Source organism: Terrapene carolina, unplaced genomic scaffold (assembly GCF_002925995.2).
Source record: "Terrapene carolina triunguis isolate 2854851 unplaced genomic scaffold, T_m_triunguis-2.0 Scaffold96, whole genome shotgun sequence".
Lineage (NCBI taxonomy): Eukaryota > Metazoa > Chordata > Testudines > Emydidae > Terrapene > Terrapene triunguis.
This window is the reverse complement of record NW_020664447.1, coordinates 55,262,478-55,284,877: the sequence shown is the minus strand read 5'-3', so window position 1 is coordinate 55,284,877 and position 22,400 is coordinate 55,262,478. Positions and strand designations below refer to the sequence as shown.

Sequence of the window (22,400 nt, the reverse complement as noted above, 5' to 3'; positions counted from 1 at the left end):
CAACTCCTCCAAGCTGTTTTCTGTAAACTATATACAGGAGCCAATCCACTAGATAAAGTCTGAGCATGCTTACCGGACTGAACCCTGCAGGCAAGGAACACCTACCTTCTCCCAATTTGTGCATCACTCTGGGGCTTAGGCATCCGGGTGCCTGGCATGGGGCTGCAGTGAGTGTGCTCAGAAGTAGAAAGAGGGGTGCCTTTTACTTCAAAATTTTTAGGTACCGAGTAATTTTGGGCACCTATACAATTTGGAGGCAGCTGGGGGTGGGGGGGGATTGTTAATCCCAGGAGGGTCTGATTCCGGGATTTAGGCACGTACATCCTTTTGTGAATCCAGGCCAAAGTGTTTAAAACCCAAATATATATATTTTGGTGTCTATTTGCAATGTTGGTGTCATTACAATGTTGAAAGAGTAGTTATTACAATTTTTATTTATTATTAAAGTAGGCCCAGACTTTGTAACAAATAACCTCATTATTATCAGTCCCAGACTAGCTCTAGAGATATTAGTATTATCAGATTTCTTTACTATTAATCTTACTTTGCACATCAGCATCCATTTTATTGAACCACTGACTCTCAAGTTACACAAAAGCGAAAAATTGGGCTTGTGGAGAAAACTCTACATTCATCCTTTGAAGTTAGGTCAAAAGACGGTTTTCTTTTAATTGGATGTCACATTTTTCCTGTTTATTTCTAAAATACCGAGCTACCTAATTTTCATTCATATTAAATAAAAAAGACAAAGAAACAAAAACCAAGTACTGTAAGCAAAGCAGCACTAGACATTAAAATAAAACTCATAAGCCAGCACTTCAGGAAGAGGAATCAACTGAAGAAGCTTAGAATTTACATTATGAAATGTTTTAGAAGTTTCACAAAATGTCTACAGGGTGCATTCTACACAAATCTACCTTCAGCTAGCCTCACAGAGGAACCAAGTAATATTTATCTTATAGCACTTTATATAAAGGTAGTTAAGCTCTGGAATAGGCTTCCAACGGAGGTGGTGGAATCCAAGTCATTGGAGATTTTTAAGAACAGGTTGGACAAACACCTGTCAGGGAAGGTCTACATTTACTTTGTCCTGCCTCAGCATGGGGACTGGACTTGATAACTTTTCGAGATCCTTTCCAGCTCTGCATTTCTATGATTCTATACTGCAAAGAATTGGAGGCAAGATATCTTATGTGTTCATATCCCATTAATGCTTGTTCTTGCCAGCTTCATCACATATCACAATTCAATGAAATAACAACATACTGCAATGGCTTCCTCACTTTGGACTATTTTGAAATTACTGTAGTGACATATTAGCATTTCCTTTGTACTTCGAGAATTTGTTTGCATGGCTATTTTTGCCAATCAGCTCTTTGTAATAAATACAGCATTTGAATGGCTATATAGTATGCATGATTGCAGTTTTCCTTTAGCTGCTGCTAGTGATGCATCTGTAAGATTTTACAGCATTTACAGGAAGGCAATTGAAAAAAATGTGGTAAGGATGTATACAGTGTACACGTTTACTCATTTATGGCCTGATAAAATACAAATGTCCTAAGCAAAGACTGATGGGGACACCAACTAGACATATTTTTGTGGGTAAATCAAAGGCCCTCAGCAGATTTCACTTATTATGGTGATGAAGTCCAAAATCTTGCGCCTGATTTTTCAACAAAATTTTTCACTGATACCTCGATTAGTAAATGCAAAGAGATGTTATGATATGTCAAATACTGTAACATGTTTAGGCAATCCCTCCATTGGTGTTCCTGTCTCAAGCACATCAAACATAAGCTACTCATCTTCACTTACAAGGCCTTTCATGGCTATCCCTATTCTGCTCATCACCTTTCATGTCGATGTCAGCTCCTGCTTCCGATCTGATCAGGATGCCAGCCTCCATCATCCGCTTGTTACATTTTCTAACAAGCACCTTTGTGCTTTCTGCCATGCTGCCCCTCATGCTTGAGAGGAGCTTCCCATAAACCTCTGCAAATCTTAACTCGTCCTCCTTCAAAACCCTCCTCAAAAACATACTGTTCCATTAAGCCTACAAAAAATGTGTCAATGGTTAGGCTGCTGATGTGCTGAGACCACATCTCATCAGGCTGACCAATATTGTCTTATTGTTTCTTAGTACTCCCCCACTGGCCTGCATCCCCCTGTTGTCTCTCATCTTAGACTGTAAGCCCTTTGGGACAGGGAATGTCTTTTTGTTCCATGTTTGTATAGAACCTAGTATAGTGTCCTGGTCCATTAATAAAGTCCTATGTGCTACAGTCACACAAATAATTAATAAAAATAGCAATTGCTTTATTCATCTGAACACTTGCTTCAAAGGAGAAGTGTAATGTCTCAACAACTTGACACAAGTTTAGAATAAGGAGAGTCTTACCAGCTATTGCAGTTAAAAATCAGTGGAAGAAAATGCTTTTACAAGAGACTAGCATAGGGTTAAAGCCACATTTTTCTTTAACAGATGATATTTCAGATGGCCACACTATTCCAGATGCATCAATTTCCTTGAAAATCCAATCCATATATGTGCATATGCTGTGCTGGCAGGAGGACTGACTGAAATGGCCAAAACCCAAGAGCTAATATTCTTTTGGCCAGAATAATGCAATTATTATTTTCCTAGCTATCAGTCTAAGCATACAGAGCCATCTGTTATGCAAAGCAAACATACACATCTCAATTACAGAAAATGCAGTTGCCTTGACAGAATTTGGATTACACCACTAACCAGGGCTGTAAAATTTGTTTTAAGCTAGTGTATAATGGATGCCTTTCAGGAGTTCCCTAATTAGCATTTACCTGCTTAAACTAATTATTCATCCTTTTTCTTTATTGGCTTATTAAACTTTGTTGGATACTATGCATAAAACAGATTAATATGAGCTTAAGACAATAACAACATTAAAGTTCTGATTCTTTACTGTTTTAGCAACATGGTGGTGCACCAATTTCAAAACCTGAGATCCTTGATACTAGCTCCCAAACAGATTAAGGCAGGGATTAAAGCCCATTACAAAACTAGGGACTTCAATGAGAGACAAGAATATGAATACTAAATTAAAAATAGCTCCGTTTCTATTTCTATCATTTGGTTTGCTAAAGCCTCTACAAAACAAAATTGGTGTACACACTATAGCCAATTGCTTGGATGGTCTTTGCAGAGTTAATAACTCTTATTCTAATTCTCATCAGATAATATTTAAATTTGGTCTTTTTCTGCACCAAACATTAAAATCTCTCTCATTATTTTAAAATCTCATTCTTAATGTAGCTGGGGCACAGCAAAATCACTAGTTTTTGAAAGCTTCCAATACTAATAGTTGCCTCCTCTGAGCTGTGCCAACTTACTCAAGCAACAAGTTCACTATGGGTCCCCATTTAAAAGAGCAGACACAAACATTATCTCCATTTTTATCTCCTCAGGGTGACTGTACTGGAAGTAGATTATCCTACTTGGCAAATCATCATGCAAAAACTCTCTGCTGCATTTCTGAATCCAAATAGAAGGCTATTTCGGCTAGAAGCCTCTGAATGCAGTAGGATTAGCAATAAGCCACAACAAGCAACTTTTCCTTTTTCCTTCCCTTTTAGCCTCTGAAAAACAGATGTCAGCAATTAAACTGCAAATAATCAAAATACTGTATTTTATAAATTTGTCATTTCGTATTAGTGAACATTTGTGAAGGCTACAAAATATGTCCTTGTTGGAACCCTCCCTGCAAGACATTTTAATGGTCTCTTTCAGCATTTCTTGACTCCAAATGACTCCCTGTCATTGTGTCAGCTCCCAGGATAATAAAGGGTACTCCATAAACATCCAGTAATAGGACACAAGGGAAGTACTATTAGTGTGTCCCTTTCCTAGCAGGTATAGAGGTTTAAAGTTCAAAACAACTGAGAAAAGAAACTTCATTTGTTCTCAATAAATTAATAATGATCCTTTGTGACAAAAAGTTTTCAGGCCCAAGTTTATTTTATCTGAACATTCAATACTGACACATATACTTCTCAATTACTTCTCAGAATGAACCAGACACAGATCTTAAGTAATGGATTCCGTAATTCATGCAAAATACTGCAAAACAGATTATTACTTTAGCAGAAGAGTGCAGCTTACACAATTACATTCTAGAATCGAAAATTTTTACTTACTTGGGATAGGCCTAAATAGATGGAGACAGTTTCTGAAATGTACAAAAATTTTCCTTCTTGGTTTAGTGCAAATACAAATCCATCCAGGGACTGCAGAGTAAGAAAAAAAAAAAGTAAATAGATTGATGCAAAGCTGGTAACAGATTAAAACAAAGGCATCAAACACTAAATTGAGGATGATGTTTTGTTTTCTATATAAACATTTTTAACTTGTATTCCAAATACAATTCTTTTATAGTATATTGTATTTATATATGCTCAAACAGCACACAGGTATATACCAAAGTATGAGGAAATTTTTTCTTCCTTACATCATAGATACATTATGTGTAATTTATTCTCATTTGCATGAAACAAGAAATAAGGAAAAAATAATACCAAATATACTTCAGTTTTTCTACATGCAAAAATTATGTAGTAGTAAAGGGGGAAATTCCCCCTCACAAAAAACTGAGCAAGAGAAAAATTCAGATCATCACTTGAACCACTATGGACCTCCATAGTTTGTTAATTAATCCAGGATTACTCCAACCTCCCCTCACACACACACACACATGTGCCTTTTGTGGGAGAACAAACAAAGCCAATCAACAGATACTGTCCACTATGTTGGGTCTATAGAAATTTTATGAATTTCATCCCTTTAGTGTAAAACTAGATTCAATTTTATTCTGACAGGTTCAAGTCTTTAGATCTGGTTTCCATTGCAAATGGAAAAATCAAGATACGATTATACACATTAAGTCACAGCTTTTGAAACATGACTGCAGTTAATAAACAGAGATATATTCTAAATTTGATACATGGAGTAAATCACTACACATCAAGATGAAAATATGCCTCTTCATTGGGAATACATGGCATTTCATGTTTATTCCTCTATTGAGGCCAATTATTGGCAAAACACATATGTAACGTTTGCCGAAGCAAAACCACACATTTATAGAGATTAGTAATACTATAAGAAATTGCAAATGAGGAAACATCCCAAATCCAAGCCTTGGGATAGAGGTATGTGTAAAGCACAAATGTATTACATTTGAGATCAACATGTTCTTGGAAAAAGAACAGGAGTACTTGTGGCACCTTAGAGACTAACAAATTTATTAGAGCATAAGCTTTCGTGGGCTACAACCCACTTCTTAGAACAAGATAACAGAGTTGCACACAAATTTAGAGAAAAATGTAACATGCCAAAGTCACTGCAATAATTTCACTCTCTTTCAAATACAGAGCAGTGATTCCTGAAGCTTTTTAATGTTTTGATTCCTCTGCTTCTTGATTAATTTCTAACATACTGCCGGTCAGAAGCTGACTTTGGCAAGTGTTCACCTCTCTCTGATGTAGTAGGTGGTGGAATTAGTTCAAAAATCTGTGTTTTCTCAAAAGAATGAACCACACATTGGAAAACAAACACTCACAAAAGATATTGCATTAAAGAAAGGCTCTCTAATTTATATTTATGAATTAATAAAAATGTAAATTTACATAGACTTTCTTCAAGTAAAAACATTTATACTATGCAAGCAGTTTATGGCATCTTATAAATCATCATCTTCCCTCCCACCCACCCCGCAAATGATTAACATAGGCTCCTTGAACTTTAATGTCAATAACAGGTGAAAAATCTGGAATGGTGGAACTCAGATTTAGATCTGTACAAGGGCAAAATTAAAACCTTTATAAATGTGGCATCCTCTATTCTCTAACATCTCTTCTGCTACTGTGTCTGTGTCCCGTTCTCTTACCCTCCCCTGTGAGAAAGGTCAGAAGAGGAGGCTTCCTTTAAAAGCTCTGTGGCTTAAGGTGTCCTTCAGGAACATGGGGCTACCAATGCTACAGGGAACATTAATGTTTAAACCCCTGCTATAAATAGTATTGAAAACTCTATGACTATGTAGCCATGTGTTGGTGTATTTGATAGAGTGCCTCTTTCCAACAGCAGTCACATCCCATTGACTCGTTACCATGCTGCCATTATCTCCCCACACTGCCTATGGAACACAGTCATTGCCATATTGAATCAGGCCACTGGTCTAGATATGTTAATCCAGTATCCAACAGTGGATAATATCGGATGCTTCAGAGGAATGTGTGAAATATCCATAGTGGACATTTATGCAATAAGAGGTCAACTGGGAAAGTTTTTCCCTAAACTCAGGCTGTTAGTAGTTGGCTTATGTCTTTAAGCACAAATGTATAACTAGAGTTACTGAAGATATTCTTTATTACCCATAAAAATGTCTGTTCCTTTTTAGAATCCCATTATGTTCTTTGTCTCAATAATATATTGAGGCAATGAGTTCCACAGATTAATTATGTGTTGCATAAAAAGTTCTTCCTCTTGTAAATTTTACATTTCCAGCCTTTTTGTTCTTATATTATGAGAAAGGGTAAATTCAGCATGAGTGCCTCACTGATCTTTTCTAGCTTGTTTGCCACATTATATAATCATTTGGCCAAATCTGGGTGGAATTTTTGTGGTGACAGCATAGGTGCGGAGTTTCTAATCTGCCGGGGGGTACTCCCCCTGGCTCCGCCCAGGCTCTGCCCCCACTCCACCCTTTCCCCCAAGACCCCACCCTGCTTCTTCCCACCCCTGCCTCTTCCCCGTGCTGTTCTACCCCCTCCCCCGAGCGTGTTGTGCCCTCACTCCTCCATATTCCCTCCCAGTGGCTCCTGACACCATGAAACAGCTGATCTGAGGCAGGTGGTACGAGTGGGGAAGGAGGGGGGAGGCACTGATCAGTGGAGCCCACCAGCGGGCAAGAAGCGCTGGGGTGAGGGGCAGGTTCTGCTGAGGGGGCTGCCGGTGGATGCTCAGCACCCACCATTTTTTTCCTGTGGGTGCTCCAGCCCCAGAGCACCCATGGAGTCAGCACCTATGAGTGACAGTAAAAGGCACCTGGATTATATCGCGGACAAAGTGCAAGTGTGAGCACCATCACGTTTAAGAATTTAAGCTTCTCAATAAAATGGCAGTAAAAAATTTTTAATATTGACAAAGCAGCATAGTTTTCCCCAACCTCATTTTTGGACACAGCTCAACCATTTTTGCTGAAACTTTAAAAAAACAAAACAAAACAAAAAAGTTATCTTCAGGTAGACACAAGGCATGGAAAATTTCAGCCTGAATCGTTAAAGTTTGAAAAGTTAAGAGCAACTGAAAACAGGGACTTACAATGGAAAGTGTTAATCACCTTTAATTACAGGTGTCATTGCCAACTCTCACTATAATAGTGACTCATTCATGTCACCCATTTGTCGCTTCTCTCAGTTAAACAGCTTTTATCTTCTACTCCTTCCTGGTGTAGGAGTGGCTGTTCCTGCTCCTCCATCCCTTTCTGGGAGGCTGTTCTCCACCTTTGTCTCATGGAGTTGCCCGAGAAGCACTATGGCTGGGATGTTCCTGGATTGGTGGTGCCAGGGAAGGATACCACAAAGCTGTTTTTCCTCTCTGTGTGACTCACTCATGACCATTCCCATAAGATTTCCTCCAATTTGCCAGTTTGAGTTACTAGAATAGAGAGTGGATGAACCCTCCTCCTCCTCTTACTTTCTCTCTCCTCTCCCATATCCCCTGCCCCTGTTATACTTGTGTATCAACACTGACAGAATTCAGCATTTGAAAGGGTCAGAAGAGCAAAATGAGTTGTATATAATGTGCATCTAATCACATTTTGAAAAAGTCATTGCCTATTAGATTACTAAGGAGCTAACTATTTCAATTCCTGAAATGCAAGGCAATGAGAGAAAAACCAAAAGTGGTGGAAGGAAAAGACAAACTCTATTTCTAGTATCTAGGACAACCCATCCCACAAAAATAGGAAAACCTTCTAATGTAATCTAGTCCATCTTAAATATATGAGAGGGCAAAGATGGGCTAAGCACCCTTGTGCCAATGTTGTTGTTCCTTATACAGGTCAAACAGTATCTGTGAAGGGCTGTCTCATTTGTTATTCATAGGTATTATTTATGAATATTTATTATTTAGGTAATGCGTGTTGAAATTTTTCAATTTTTCATAAAGCCTGTGTCCTTTATGCACACCAAGACACCATCCAGCCTTCAAACAATGGTGGTGGAGGGGCTACGGGAAGGTGTCTTGTAGAAGAGTATTTGACACCATGGTACACTACATGTTTGCTGCCAATTTTTGTTTAGCAAAGAGATATTCTTGGAAGTATGATTTGAATTACATACATATGTCCAACTGCATAACTATTGTTAGAAAAACACAGGTGTTTCCCTCTAGCAAAATTGTAAAGCTCTCTTTCAAGTTGAGGACCCCAGAGTAACTACCAAAGATCAGACTTCTAAAGAGAAACTCTGTAAAACAAAGGCAAGCATGGCCTATACTCTGTTCCAAAGCCATTGTCAACTTAGTACAGAGGTGCGGCATGCAGAGACTAAACAGACTTCACAAAATGCTCCATTTTCACATAAGCAGAGGCCACTCAGATATAGATGGAATATATATTTTGGGACCTGCACTCTCAAGCTCCCTTCCCCCTTTGTTTTTAATGTGAGGTTGGCTGCCATCAGCTCAATTTTATGCTCACTATTGGGGTTCTTGAAAGTTGTTAATGAGGCCCTCAGATGGCCAAATTTGGGGCATCTCTGATCTAAGAAAAAGACTAATAACACTCTTATTTTGAGACAGTTTATACTTATTACTTATGTATAAAATGTGATTAAAGGTGAAGTTTCATAGCACTTTTTAATTTTGATTTGAGAAAACCATTATTTATTATGTTGTTTCACTCACCACAGGCTACTTTTTAATTTTTTTTAAACTGCCCCACTGTTTTCAACAGGCTCCAATTAAGATTCTGGGGTCAAAGGGTTAATTACATCTTCTTACCCACTATGTAGAATTTTCTGATTATTAACCAAGGTTGGATTAAGATGAAAAAGAACCGACACAAATGTTAATACTTGCCCCTCCTCAAGAAGATTTATCATAATACCATGCTGAAATCTATATGCTTTCTTCAAAGCAGTTAGAGAACAAAATCCTAGAGGAAACACTTAAATAAATGTTTTAAAGACATGCAGGTGTCTGATTTATTGAGACAGTCTTCTTATTACTAAAAACAGTTCTAAGCTAGCCAGACAGGACTGATACAAGATTTCCTATGTCATATTTCAGTAAGTCTATGTGGTAGACCTGAAGGAAGTGAGATTCAGATGTAAAAGTCAGTAGCTATATCACCTCTCAATAATAGTGCCAATAATTATAATTTATAGCCTCTGACATCTATATAATGCAAAAAATGTAAGACTTTTTTTAACCCAAAACACTGAATGGCTCTTCCAGTATTTGTGAAACTGTGGAATTATTTCCTTGCAGGATATGAAACTAACTGTACCACTTTGAATGAGTACAATATATAATGCATTGTTAAATGGATTTATATTTGTAGAAGAAATTTTGTCCCTGGTATTTTTGCATATTCTCACTACAGCCAAATTTCAGAGACTGAAATCTTACTACAGTGTCCTTCTGGGGAATATCCTCATATATCATACTATCCATGAAGTCCCTAATTCCTTCTCCTGTATTCCAATGCTGCAAAAAACCCTGTTACCCTGACCTAAACTCCAGTTAGAGTGAAGAATTACCAGTAGGCTAGGTTATTTTAATGACAGATTATTTTAAACTAAGCCTTCACCATCTGTTCCACCCCCTAATTATGAATGCAAAAAGAACATATTTCACAATTACATCAGTAAAAAGTAAGATATACATGATTTAAATGCAGGCATGTGTTCTTTGTCCAATGCAGCATGCATCTGTGATGTTTTTCTAATAATTCAGGCTCTGATTGGGGGGATGGGGAGCAAACTGCTCACCCCTGATAAAATAGATTCATTGATATACTAAACTTTTTCCTGGAAAACAGATCATCTTAATTAGAATTTTTCATTGTGATGACATAATGATATTATAACTGGAGCTGAGCATTAATTTGAGCACAATGCCTGTCACCAATTAGATATAAAGCATTCAATAACAGCTAAAAATATTTTACTATTACTAAAGAGAGACTGCACTGGAGACGACAGACATTTACCCAAGGAAATAGTTCTCCTCTTGCAGTAACAGAGCTAAATAGCATAGTAATAATTTACTAAGAACAACAGTTAAAGGTGAGGTTTTTTTTTTGTTTTCTTTTTGTCTCACTAGTAAAAATTAAACAGGGCCCTTCGAACTTCATGAATATGCAACAATGTCATAAGGAACAGGTTAACAGAAATCTGTTTCGAGGCACGCATATTGTGCTATCACTATTAAGATATCAGAATGGTATCCTACAGTAACTCCAACAAATATACCAAAGCTTTACTACTTATGTGGAAAAACCTAATAAATTGTGCCTGGGGCTTTTGCAACAAAGTACTGTAAAAAAGACAAAACTCTTATTCCCGGAAATATGATTTAATGTGCAGTGTATTTGAGATACATGCATAAAAACTAAAATCAAAAGTTTGGGCATTTATTAATTTATAGAAGTCTCCAAAAGCTTTATTCTTGCTCTTCTGCCTTCTCTGCATGAGAACAAAGAAATCCCAAATAAAATAAAATAAAATAAAAGGTGAGATCATAGGAAATTACTGCAATGTTCTTTGGGCTTCAAGCCCTTTCCTGCAGAATGAAAAACGTCTCTAATCACAAAATCAAACTGCCGTACACTCCATTCACTTTTTCAACTCTCATATCAACACCATTTTATTTATTTTAACACATCTAGTGTAATAAACTACACTAAGCATGGAGTCTGACTGAGTCTGTGACACACATTTGGCAACAAAACTAAAATGAAAGGATGAGGTAATAGGACAAGCTCGAAGGACATGGTTAGAGAGAGCTTTGCTGTCAGTTTATTAATTTGGCTCCCTCTTGCTTTTTACTCCCATGGATGGGGAGACTGGATGAAATTTACAATTGCAAATAAAACAAAACAAAAACCCCACTAGTCAATCTTAAGAAAACCTTTTCTCAACTTTGAACCAAAGAGGCAAAAATATGTGAAAGAACTTGCCAAGCAGGGCCAGCTTTAGGAAGTGCGGGGCCCAATTCCAACATTTTCCGCGGGCCCCGGCAGGGATGACTAAAAAAAAAAAAACCTTAAAAAAAAAAGCCTTTCATTTCTTAGCAACCGGTTCCCTATAAAAAGTTCTGATTTAAGAGATGTGCCACAGTATGTATTTTTTGTACCAATAGGATTACCATAGGTCAGTATTTTCCCGGGAGGAATTTTTAAATTTTAAATTTTAAAAATTCCTCCCGGACGGTGATTTAAGAACCAAAAAGCCTGACATGTCTGGGAAAATATGGATGTATGTTAACCCTACCTAAAGTTCTTTTTTAAAAAGATGGCCCTGAACTAGAAATGAGCTCCGTTTCACATGTGTGGGTCCCCACCACTCCCTGGGGGTGTGCTAGGGTGACCAGATGTCCTGATTTTATACGGACAGTCCCGATTTTGGGGTCTTTTTCTTATATAGGATCCTATTACCCCCACCCCCATCCCGATTTTTCACACTTGCTGTCTGGTCACCCGGTGTGCACGTGTGGGTCCCAGCTGCTCCCTGCCCCCCTCATTGAAGCAGGTGTGCAGGGTTACTGCCCTGGGAACGGCAGGGCACCACTGGACATGGGGCTGGCTGGAGGCAGGGCAGGGGCTGACTGGAGGTAGGGTCTGGCTGCAGGCAGGGCAAGGGGTGCGGGACTGGCTGGAGACACGGGTGTGTGGGGTGGGCTGGCTGGCTTCAGGCAGGGCTGCAGGGGGATGCGGCATGGGTTGGCAGGGCTGGAGACAGAGGGACTGGCTGGCTTCAGGCAGGCGGGTGTGGCAGGGGTTGGCTGGAGACAGGGCAGGGGGTGCAGGGCTGGTGCGGGCAGGGCAGGGGGTGCAGGGCTGGTGCGGGCAGGGGGGTGGCTGGGGCTGGCTGGCTTCGGGCAGGGCTGGAGAGGGGTGCGGCAGGGGTTGGCTGGAGACAGGGCCGGGGGTGCAGCAGGGGCTGGCTGTGGGCAGGGGGTGCGGGGCTGGTTGGAGACGGGCTGGCTGCGGGCAGGGCAGGGGGTGCGGGGCTGGCTGGAGACAGGGGCTGGTGCGGGCAGAGTAGGGGGTGTGGGGCTGGAGACAGGGCAGGGGGTGCGGGGCTGGCTGGAGACAGGGGCTGGCTGCGGGCAGGGCAGGGGGTGCGGGGCTGGTGCAGGCAGAGGGTGCGGGTACAGCCCATCCTGTATGGTAAGTGCCCCCTCCCCCACCGTGGTAGCAGCAGCAGCCGCCGCCGCCCGGGGGCTATTTAAAGGGCCTGGGGCTCCCCTGCTTCCACCGCCCCGGCCCTTTAAATAGCCGTGGGAGCCCTGGGGAAGCGGCGGGGCTCCAGCGGCTATTTAAAGGGCCGGGGTGGTAGAAGCAACGGGAGCCCCAGACTTTTTAAATAGCCCCCAGAGCCCCACAGCCCTACCCCAGGGCTCCAGCAGTGGGGCTCTGGTGGCAATTTAAAGGGCCTGGGGCTCCAGCCCCTGCTGGGAGCCCCAGACCCTTTAAATTGTCCCCAGGGGTAGCCGGGACACCCCGGTACAGCACACTGGCTCTTGCCGGTACGCCGTACTGGGGCTTGGGTGCGGGGCCCTCTGAGGGGCGGGGCCCAATTCAGGGGAATTGGTTGAATTGGCCTAAAGCCGGCCCTGTTGCCAAGTCCCCTGAAGCATCACCCACCAAATCTGTGCTCTGTGAGACAGGATGAACCCAAAACAGCAAATGATTGCATGAGCAGACTTATTTAATAAAAATTGATATTGTTTTAAGATCTCTTACCAAGATCAATTGCAAAGTAGATGGAATATTAGAGAAAATTAGAAATTCAGATGGGATGGTAACACTTGAAAACTGATTGTTGTGTTTTGATGCTGCATTCATGGACATATTCAGTAATTACAAAATGGGTAATATCACAGACGAGGCAGAGAATCATTAAATGATTATACATTGCAGAGTTGTGGGAGTTCAAGGAAAACCAGAGATTAAGGATTTGGCAATATTTTGTGTGCAAAACTGCTGAAAGATTTTTGGGGACCACCACCTTGTGGATAATAGTTTAACTTTAATTTCTGCTCGAAGGCTTCCTTCAGTTGTAATACTATCCCAAACTATCCTATGAACATGCACAAAATAGCACTCTAAAAGCTATCAGACCCATTGAAAATTTGGTATTACAGGAAGAAAGGAAGTAATATCCTTGACCCGCACTGCAATGCTGTTAAAAGACAGAAGGAGTTTTATTAATTTGAAAAAGAAATTCCAAGACAGAGGAATTGCATCCATTATGTATCCAGCTTCTGAAAATAAATTATGCTAGCCAAACATTTTATGTAGTATGCAGACACTTTATCAAGGCCAAACCATGAGAAATAACTGATGAAATGGAGTCAAATGAGAGAAGGCAAATTATTTTAAGTACCTCTGTGAAGTTTTTTTTGGTGGAACACTTGAGCTACTATTGGTGAGCAAAGCCCGCAGGTAAGTGGGGAACATGGAGACCTGGGAGATGGGTCAGAGACGAGAGGGAGTGTGGGCTATATTGGCAGAGAGAAAGGAGGGTCAGGACAAAACCGGGAGGAAAGATCAAACCAGTATCTTAGATGCCTATATACAAATGCGAGAAGTATGGGTAATAAGCAGGAAGAACTGGAAGTGCTAATAAATAAATACAACTATGACATTGTTGGCATCACTGAAACTTGGTGGGATAATACACATGATTGGAATGTTGGTGTGGATGGATACAGCTTGCTCAGGAAGGATAGACAGGGGAAAAAGGGAGGAGGTGTTGCCTTATATATTAAAAATGTACACACTTGGACTGAGGTAGAGATGGACATAGGAGACGGAAGTGTTGAGAGTCTCTGGGTTAGGCTAAAAGGGGTAAAAAACAAGGGTGATGTCATGCTAGGAGTCTACTACAGGCCACCTAACCAGGTGGAAGAGGTGGATGAGGCTTTTTTTAAACAACTAACAAAATCATCCAAAGCCCAAGATTTGGTGGTGATGGGGGACTTCAACTATCCGGATATATGTTGGGAAAATAACACAGCGGGGCACAGACTATCCAACAAATTCTTGGACTGCATTGCAGACAACTTTTTATTTCAGAAGGTTGAAAAAGCTACTAGGGGGGAAGCTGTTCTGGACTTGATTTTAACAAATAGGTAGGAACTCGTTGAGAATTTGAAAGTAGAAGGCAGCTTGGGTGAAAGTGATCATGAAATCATAGAGTTTGCAATTCTAAGGAAGGGTAGAAGGGAGAACAGCAAAATAGAGACAATGGATTTCAGGAAGGCGGATTTTGGTAAGCTCAGAGAGCTGATAGGTAAGGTCCCATGGGAATCAAGACTGAGGGGAAAAACAACTGAGGAGAGTTGGCAGTTTTTCAAAGGGACACTATTAAGGGCCCAAAAGCAAGCTATTCCGCTGGTTAGGAAAGATAGAAAATGTGGCAAAAGACCACCTTGGCTTAACCACGAGATTTTGCATGATCTAAAAAATAAAAAGGAGTCATATAAAAAATGGAAACTAGGACAGATTACAAAGGATGACTATAGGCAAACAACACAGGAATGCAGGGGCAAGATTAGAAAGGCAAAGGCACAAAATGAGCTCAAACTAGCTAAGGGAATAAAGGGGAACAAGAAGACTTTTTATCAATACATTAGAAGCAAGAGGAAGACCAAAGACAGGGTAGGCCCACTGCTTAGTGAAGAGGGAGAAACAGTAACGGGAAACTTGGAAATGGCAGAGATGCTTAATGACTTCTTTGTTTCGGTCTTCACCGAGAAGTCTGAAGGAATGCCTAACCTAGTGAATGCTAATGGGAAGGGGGTAGGTTTAGCAGATAAAATAAAAAAAGAACAAGTTAAAAATCACTTAGAAAAGTTAGATGCCTGCAAGTCACCAGGGCCTGATGAAATGCATCCTAGAATACTCAAGGAGCTAATAGAGGAGGTATCTGAGCCTCTAGCTATTATCTTTGGAAAATCATGGGAGACGGGAGAGATTCCAGAAGACTGGAAAAGGGCGAATATAGTGCCCATCTATAAAAAGGGAAATAAAAACAACCCAGGAAACTACAGACCAGTTAGTTTAACTTCTGTGCCAGGGAAGATAATGGAGCAAGTAATTAAGGAAATCATCTGCAAACACTTGGAAGGTGGTAAGGTGATAGGAAACAGCCAGCATGGATTTGTAAAGAACAAATCATGTCAAACCAATCTGATAGCTTTCTTCGATAGGATAACGAGTCTTGTGGATAAGGGAGAAGCTGTGGATGTGGTATACCTAGACTTTAGTAAGGCATTTGATACGGTCTCGCATGATATTCTTATCGACAAACTAGGCAAATACAATTTAGATGGGGCTACTATCAGGTGGGTGCATAACTGGCTGGATAACCGTAGTCAGAGAGTTGTTATTAATGGTTCCCAATCCTGCTGGAAAGGCATAACGAGTGGGGTTCCGCAGGGGTCTGTTTTGGGACCGGCTCTGTTCAATATCTTCATTAACGACTTAGATATTGGTATAGAAAGTACGATTATTAAGTTTGCGGATGATACCAAACTGGGAGGGATTGCAACTGCTTTGGAGGACAGGGTCATAATTCAAAATGATCTGGACAAATTGGAGAAATGGTCTGAGTTAAACAGGATGAAGTTTAACAAAGACAAATGCAAAGTGCTCCACTTAGGAAGAAAAAATCAGTTTCACACATACAAAATGGGAAGAGACTGTCTAGGAAGGAGTACGGCAGAAAGGGATCTAAGGGTTATAGTGGACCACAAGCTAAATATGAGTCAACAGTGTGATGCTGTTGCAAAAAAAGCAAACGTGATTCTGGGATGTATTAACAGGTGTGTTGTGAGCAAGACACGAGAAGTCATTCTTCCGCTCTACTCTGCTCTGGTTAGGCCTCAGCTGGAGTATTGTGTCCAGTTCTGGGCACCGAATTTCAAGAAAGATGTGGAGAAATTGGAAAGGGTCCAGAGAAGAGCAACAAGAATGATTAAAGGTCTTGAGAACATGACCTATGAAGGAAGGCTGAAAGAATTGGGTTTGTTTAGTTTGGAAAAGAGAAGACTGAGAGGGGACATGATAGCAGTTTTCAGGTATCTAAAAGGGTGTCATAAGGAGGAGGGAGAAAACTTGTTCACCTTAGCCTCTGAGGATAGAACAAGAAGCAATGGGCTTAAACTGCAGCAAGGGAGGTCTAGGTTGGACATTAGGAAAAAGTTCCTAACTGTCAGGGTGGTTAAACACTGGAATAAATTGCCTAGGGAGGTTGTGGAATCTCCATCTCTGGAGATATTTAAGAGTAGGTTAGATAAATGTCTATCAGGGATGGTCTAGACAGTATTTGGTCCTGCCATGCGGGCAGGGGACTGGACTCGATGACCTCTCGAGGTCCCTTCCAGTCCTAGAATCTATGAATCTATGAATCTATTCTATATATCACATATCTCTGCTAATTTTTATGCTTGAATTTGATCAAGTAACCTGAATTGCTTGGCTTAATTCTTGAAATTGTTGTTATGGTCTTGAAGTAGAGGATGACATACAGGCAGAGACATTGATATGTTTGGGGGAGAAAACTATTTGTTAGGAGTGATTTTGATGTTTCATACAATACAGCACTAGCACAGTTAAAGTCAACTGGCTGGGTAGATTATTTTAATTTATATGTTAGGTTTCCATGAGATTACGGTTTTAATAGTCTGATGACCTGCTACAGCTTGAAGCTCTTGGATGGTTTTACATCCCGGAGAGGGTAGGGAGGGTATCCAAGCAGACAACCTTCACTGAGTAAAACATTTTAGAAGATGACTAGATATACTGTAGCAGGAGACACTAAACTATTGGAGTGGATGATTTTTTTACTCCCACATTCTTCATTCAATAGAGCGATTGTACTTACATTATTTGGTTCCTTTGGAATAATCTGAAAATGTTAATAGTTTATTCTGTAGTACACCCATTAGAGAGCATGATGTAATTACTTGTCTATTTCCTATATCTAGATGACCAGCATAACTTTTTCATTGTGCATTCTCTGTATAAAATTTTAATAGTAGGAAAACCCTTTGATCTTGTCTTAATTGTTGCTACTTATTCAAAAAGTCTATACTTACAAAGCTGCAATGTAAAATAAACAGGGGACAGAAACACACCCCCCCCCCTTTATTTTTAAGAAACAGGTACCTGACAGAAGAAAGATATACAGGAAAAGGAGAGAAATGGGGGTTGGGGGAGGAAGGGAAGGACTGCTGAGGGAGGAACTCAGGGCTGCCTCACGTAATTAAATTCCATTTTGTGGGAGTTGTGTATTAAAGCACTGACCTTACATCTCTAGGATGCCAGTTCATGCTGAACATGTTGCCTTGAATTTTATGGGTTTCCTACTTTTAGCACAAGGCTGTGTGGACTGCAGACTCTCTGCAAAGACACTGTATGCCATCTGGTACAATCAAAAATATCTATTTAGGATGAGAGCTATCATACAGAGATTGCATTACCTATCTCTTGCCCTGAGAGTGTGGTCCCTTCAGGTCAGGCAGTCATTATCTGCCTGCAGACTAGCTTTTCTTTGGCTCTAGGAGATTTCAGTTTCCAGTGGCACCTGCTCTTTAGAGGTACAAACATTCATCTGATAAATAAATAAATGGAGATATCCCATCTCCTAGAACTGAAAGGGACCTTGAAAGGTCATTGAGTCCAGCCCCCTGCCTTCACTAGCAGAACCAAGTACTGATTTTGCCCCAGATCCTCAAGTGGCCCCCTCAAGGATTGAACTCACAACTCTGGGTTTAGCAGGCCAATGCTCAAACCACTGAGCTAACCCTCCCCCCATATAAAACATGCCGGTTGTAGGTACATTCAAGTTCTGCGAAGTGCCATCCTGAATGAAGTACTTGATCCTGCAAGTACATGCATAGTGTTGCTACCATGAATATTAGCACAGAAGTTGTGTTAAACTGCGTATAGTAGTAAGCACAATAGGTAGTGAGTGTTTGCAGGATGAGGCCTCAGGTCCCAGTCCTGGACTCCTGGGGTCAGACCATGGGAATCCCATTAACTTTAATGGAGTGCTGAAAAGGTGCAAGTGTCTACCCAAGCAGGTGCTATATTTGTAACTTTAATGGCTCTAAGATTGAAAGAAAATAACCCATGTGCATGTTTCAGCTTATAAAAATTCCATCTTAACTAGGGTTGCCAACCCTCCCAGATTGGCCAGGAGTCTCCTGGAATCAGGCTCGATCTCTTGGAGGCTACTGAAGCCAATCTGGGAGACTTTATGCCACTGAAAGTCCGGTGGCGAGCGGGACTAAGACAGGCTCCCTACCTGTCTTGGCTCCATGCCGCTCCTGGAAGTGGCTGGCATGTCCGCGCCGGCCAGGTGTCTCCGTGTGCTGCCCCCGCCCAGAGCGCCAACTATGCAGCTCCTATTGGCTGGGAACGGGGAACTGCGGCCAATGGGAGCTGCGAGGGCAGTGCCTGCAGGCAGGGGCAGCACGCAGAGCAGCCTGGCTGCCCCTAAGCCTAGGAGCTGGACATGCTGGTTGCTTCCAGGAGCGCCTGAGGTAAGCACCGCCCGGCCGGAGCCTGTACCCCAAACCCCCTCCTGCACCCAAACTCCCAACCAGAGCCCGCACCCCGAACCCCATCCCACACCTCAACCACCTGCCCCATCCCTGAGCCCCCTCCCGCACCCAAATTCCCTCCCAGAGCCTGCACCCCTCACCCCCTCCTGCACTCCTGTCCCAGCCTGGTGAAAGTGAGTGAAGGTGGGGGAGAGCGAGCGATGGAGGGAGAGGGCTGGAGTGAGCGGGGGGGGGGGGCTTGAAGGAGGGGCAGAATAGGGGCATGGTCTTGGGGAAGGGGCAGAGAAGAGGACAGGGCAAGGGTGTTGGAGTTTGTGTGATTAGACAGTTGGCAACCCTAATTTTAACCAAAAAATCTTTATAGGTACAGTGTGCGCGTGTCTGTTCCAAGTCCAGGATATAGATATAGCTATAGATATATTTAAATGTGTTCGCAGCATGTTCAGTGCAAAGTAATAGGATCAACCAGTAAAGGTGGGTAAAATAATCACATGGAGGAACCTTCATTACACAGGTGGTTATATTGCTAAAATAACATTTCTACTGAAGAGGTACTCAGATCATATAGTAATAGGGTCCCTGAAAGTACCTAGCTAGCTAGAATTAGGCCTGTATCCTGCAATTCACTGCACATGAGCCCCATTAATGTCAACAGGACTCTACACAAGTGCAGTGCTATGCCTGTGCACAGTGAATTGTAGGATTAGGGCCTTACTGTGTAATGTATTACATTTATTAAAAGACAATATTGATACCTGAAATAGATCTCAGTGAAGAAATGAAGTATGTTCTTTGTCTGATGCATTATACCGATTTGTGCTCTTTGTAAGACATGTTAAAATAGCACGATGTTAAGAATGTCTCTGAAAATGTGAAATATAAAAATATCAGGCCAGCTCCTTCCCTCCAATCTCAATGAGTGGTGCACAAAAGCCAGAAACTGGCCGTAACTCAACCGCTGAGAATTCCTCCATCTTTCAGCTGGCATTAAGTTGGCAGAACTGATTCCTGTACCAACTGTCACCAGGGCCGCCGAGAGCGGGTTCGGGCCCTGGTGAAATTTTTTTTTCGGGCCCCCCCAGCAAGGGCGGACCGGCTAAACAGGGCCGATGGGGGGGAGGGGAAGCCGGGCCCCGGGCCCCCTTCAGGACCGCTGGGCCCCGGTAATTTGTACCGGCTTCCCTTCCCCCTCGTCGGCCCTGACTGTCACCCCTTGTATCCAGGCACTGAGGGGAAGCAGCAGCACAGAGATCCACTCCAACAATTCCTTAGGACCCATGCGCTGCTGGCATAAATTAGAGCAGCCTCCTTCCTCCTGTAACTCACTCATGGGCTGGCACATGCCAACCCACAGAATCAGAGCTGTAACGAGCACTGACAATCTCCCCCAATACACCTGTGGTTCTCAGCCTAGGAATGAATCTGATCCATCTTGAATCTGAGTCTGCCAGCTATTGAAAGTTTAATTTGGAAAATTTGGTTTGGACAAACTGAAACCTAAATTTCCACTTGGGGAAAGGATTCTAAAGTTGTTCTTTGGTACTCTTGCTATTTATCCCTTCAATCTTTAGTATAATTAATAGTTCTGGATAGAGAAGTACTGTGAATACAACCATATTAGCAGAAAACAAACAGTTTATTTCCGGAAATCAGTTGGGATCTACATTAATAGGAATGTTTCAGAACCTTATCCCTAAGGAATTATCCAATCTTTCTGTGTTCTACATTGTAAACCCGATATCTCTATATTGGTTTTCAGTGCATTCTTGAAGTGTTTTGAGGCTGCAGTGCTTTACTCCTGAAGTATATTCCACACAAAGAAGGAATGCCCACTTATGGGAAAATCAATTATTCTGATGGAATCTGAAGCCTGGTCCTGAATGATTTCAGGATAACAACTCAGTTTACCAGTACAGCACTGCGCTGCTACGTTGACCTTCCACTTCTGTTTCACAGCTGGAATATGAGACCAGGTGAGAAGACAGTATATAGCTCTGCTGTCAACAGGAATCAAATCCCATTCTAGGCTGTGAGGAATGCTGCTCCCCACCAACTATTTAATGCCTGGGTATGTAAAGATAAGTATGGATTTTACTGTTTACTAACATACTTGCATAAATTCAAGCATATCAGCCAACAGCACAGAACAGCTCTTTCTCGGAAGAAGGTTTATACTCTTTTTGCTCAAATTGATATACCATAGCGGCAACCGCAAGTGCTGCTATAATTAAGGATCTGTTTGCATTTCCACTACAGAATCCTATTTTCGTGTGTGTATGAGACAATTTGTGCAACATATATTACATATCTAGACACACACACATACATATACACACACACACTACAGGCAGAAATTTGGAATACAAGGTCTTAATGCAGGAACAATATACAATTTGTCTATTTAGAAATGCAGTTTATGTGCATGCACAAAACTATATGAAAAATTTCCTATGGATTTTTACCACGGTGGGATTAGGATGCATGTGTGGAAACTCCACTGTTACGATATCCTCTTAAGGGCATCCTGAAGCAATTGCAGTGTATTGTATCAATAACTTGTGCATCGAAGAGTGCTCAAGACTTTCATGACACAATAGAATACAGTAGGTGTCTGGCGTACCAATAACCACACTCAGTATTAGCTAAAGAGCTCCAAATAAATCTTGACACAACAGCTCCTAATGCTATTGTACATATCAATAATCTGTGCATTGTGTTCTTCAACCCAAGTAAAAATTGACAGGATTGCTCCAAACTCTTACTAGCCATTACAATGCAATTTGTAACAAATCTGCAGCTTAAAGCCTCTCCCCAAAGATATCTTGATGAAACATCTTTACTCTGTGGTGTCAAGGATCTACGCATTGCAACTCTTTCCCTTCTCCCCAAAATGTGATACTTCTTTCCTGTGGATTCAGTGCCAACTAACGATAACTAAGGAACAATTCTGCACATCAGTTCTTCTAACCATAATGCCTTAAATATACATTGGTAAACACACATTGTTATTGTTAGGTTCTATCCTTCCTCTATCCACTGGACGATTGAGGTGCTAAAGGAGCACTTAAGGAAGACAAGGCCATTGCAGAGAAGCTAAATGAATTCTTTGCATTGCTCTTCAGTGCAGAGGATATGAGGGAGATTCCCACACCTGAGCTATTCTTTTTAGGTGATAAATCTGAGGAACTGTCCCAGACTTTGGTGTCAATAGAGGTGGTAATAGCTCACCAGGACCAGATGGTATTCATCCAAGAGTTCTGAAGGAACTCAAATATGAAATTGCAAGACTACTAACTGTGGTATGTAACTTATTGCTTAAATCAGCCTCTGCACTAGATGACTGGAGGATAGCTAATGTAATGCTGATTTTTTAAAAAGGCTTCAGAGGCAAGCCTGGCAATTACAGACCAGTAAGCCTAGGGTTACCATATTTGGAGCCTCCTAAAGGAGGACACTCCACGGGGCCCCGGCCCCGCCCCCAGCCCCGCCCACGCCCACACTCCGCCCCTTCCCCAAAGTCCCCGCCCCAACTCCGCCCCCTCCCCTGCTTCCCGCGAAC

At 41.6% G+C, this 22,400-nt stretch overlaps 1 protein-coding gene across 2 annotated transcripts in view; it reads right to left on the bottom strand.

Moving 5' to 3' along the window:
• The window catches only part of NPAS3 (neuronal PAS domain protein 3), an 804,768-nt gene that overhangs the window by 240,368 nt on the left and 542,000 nt on the right, over positions 1-22,400 (bottom strand). For both annotated transcript variants that reach the window (XM_024196025.3, XM_029911526.1), the window contains one exon: positions 4,177-4,266. In XM_024196025.3, coding sequence (XP_024051793.1) covers positions 4,177-4,266 — 90 coding nt within the window. The remainder of the gene's footprint in view (positions 1-4,176; positions 4,267-22,400) is intronic.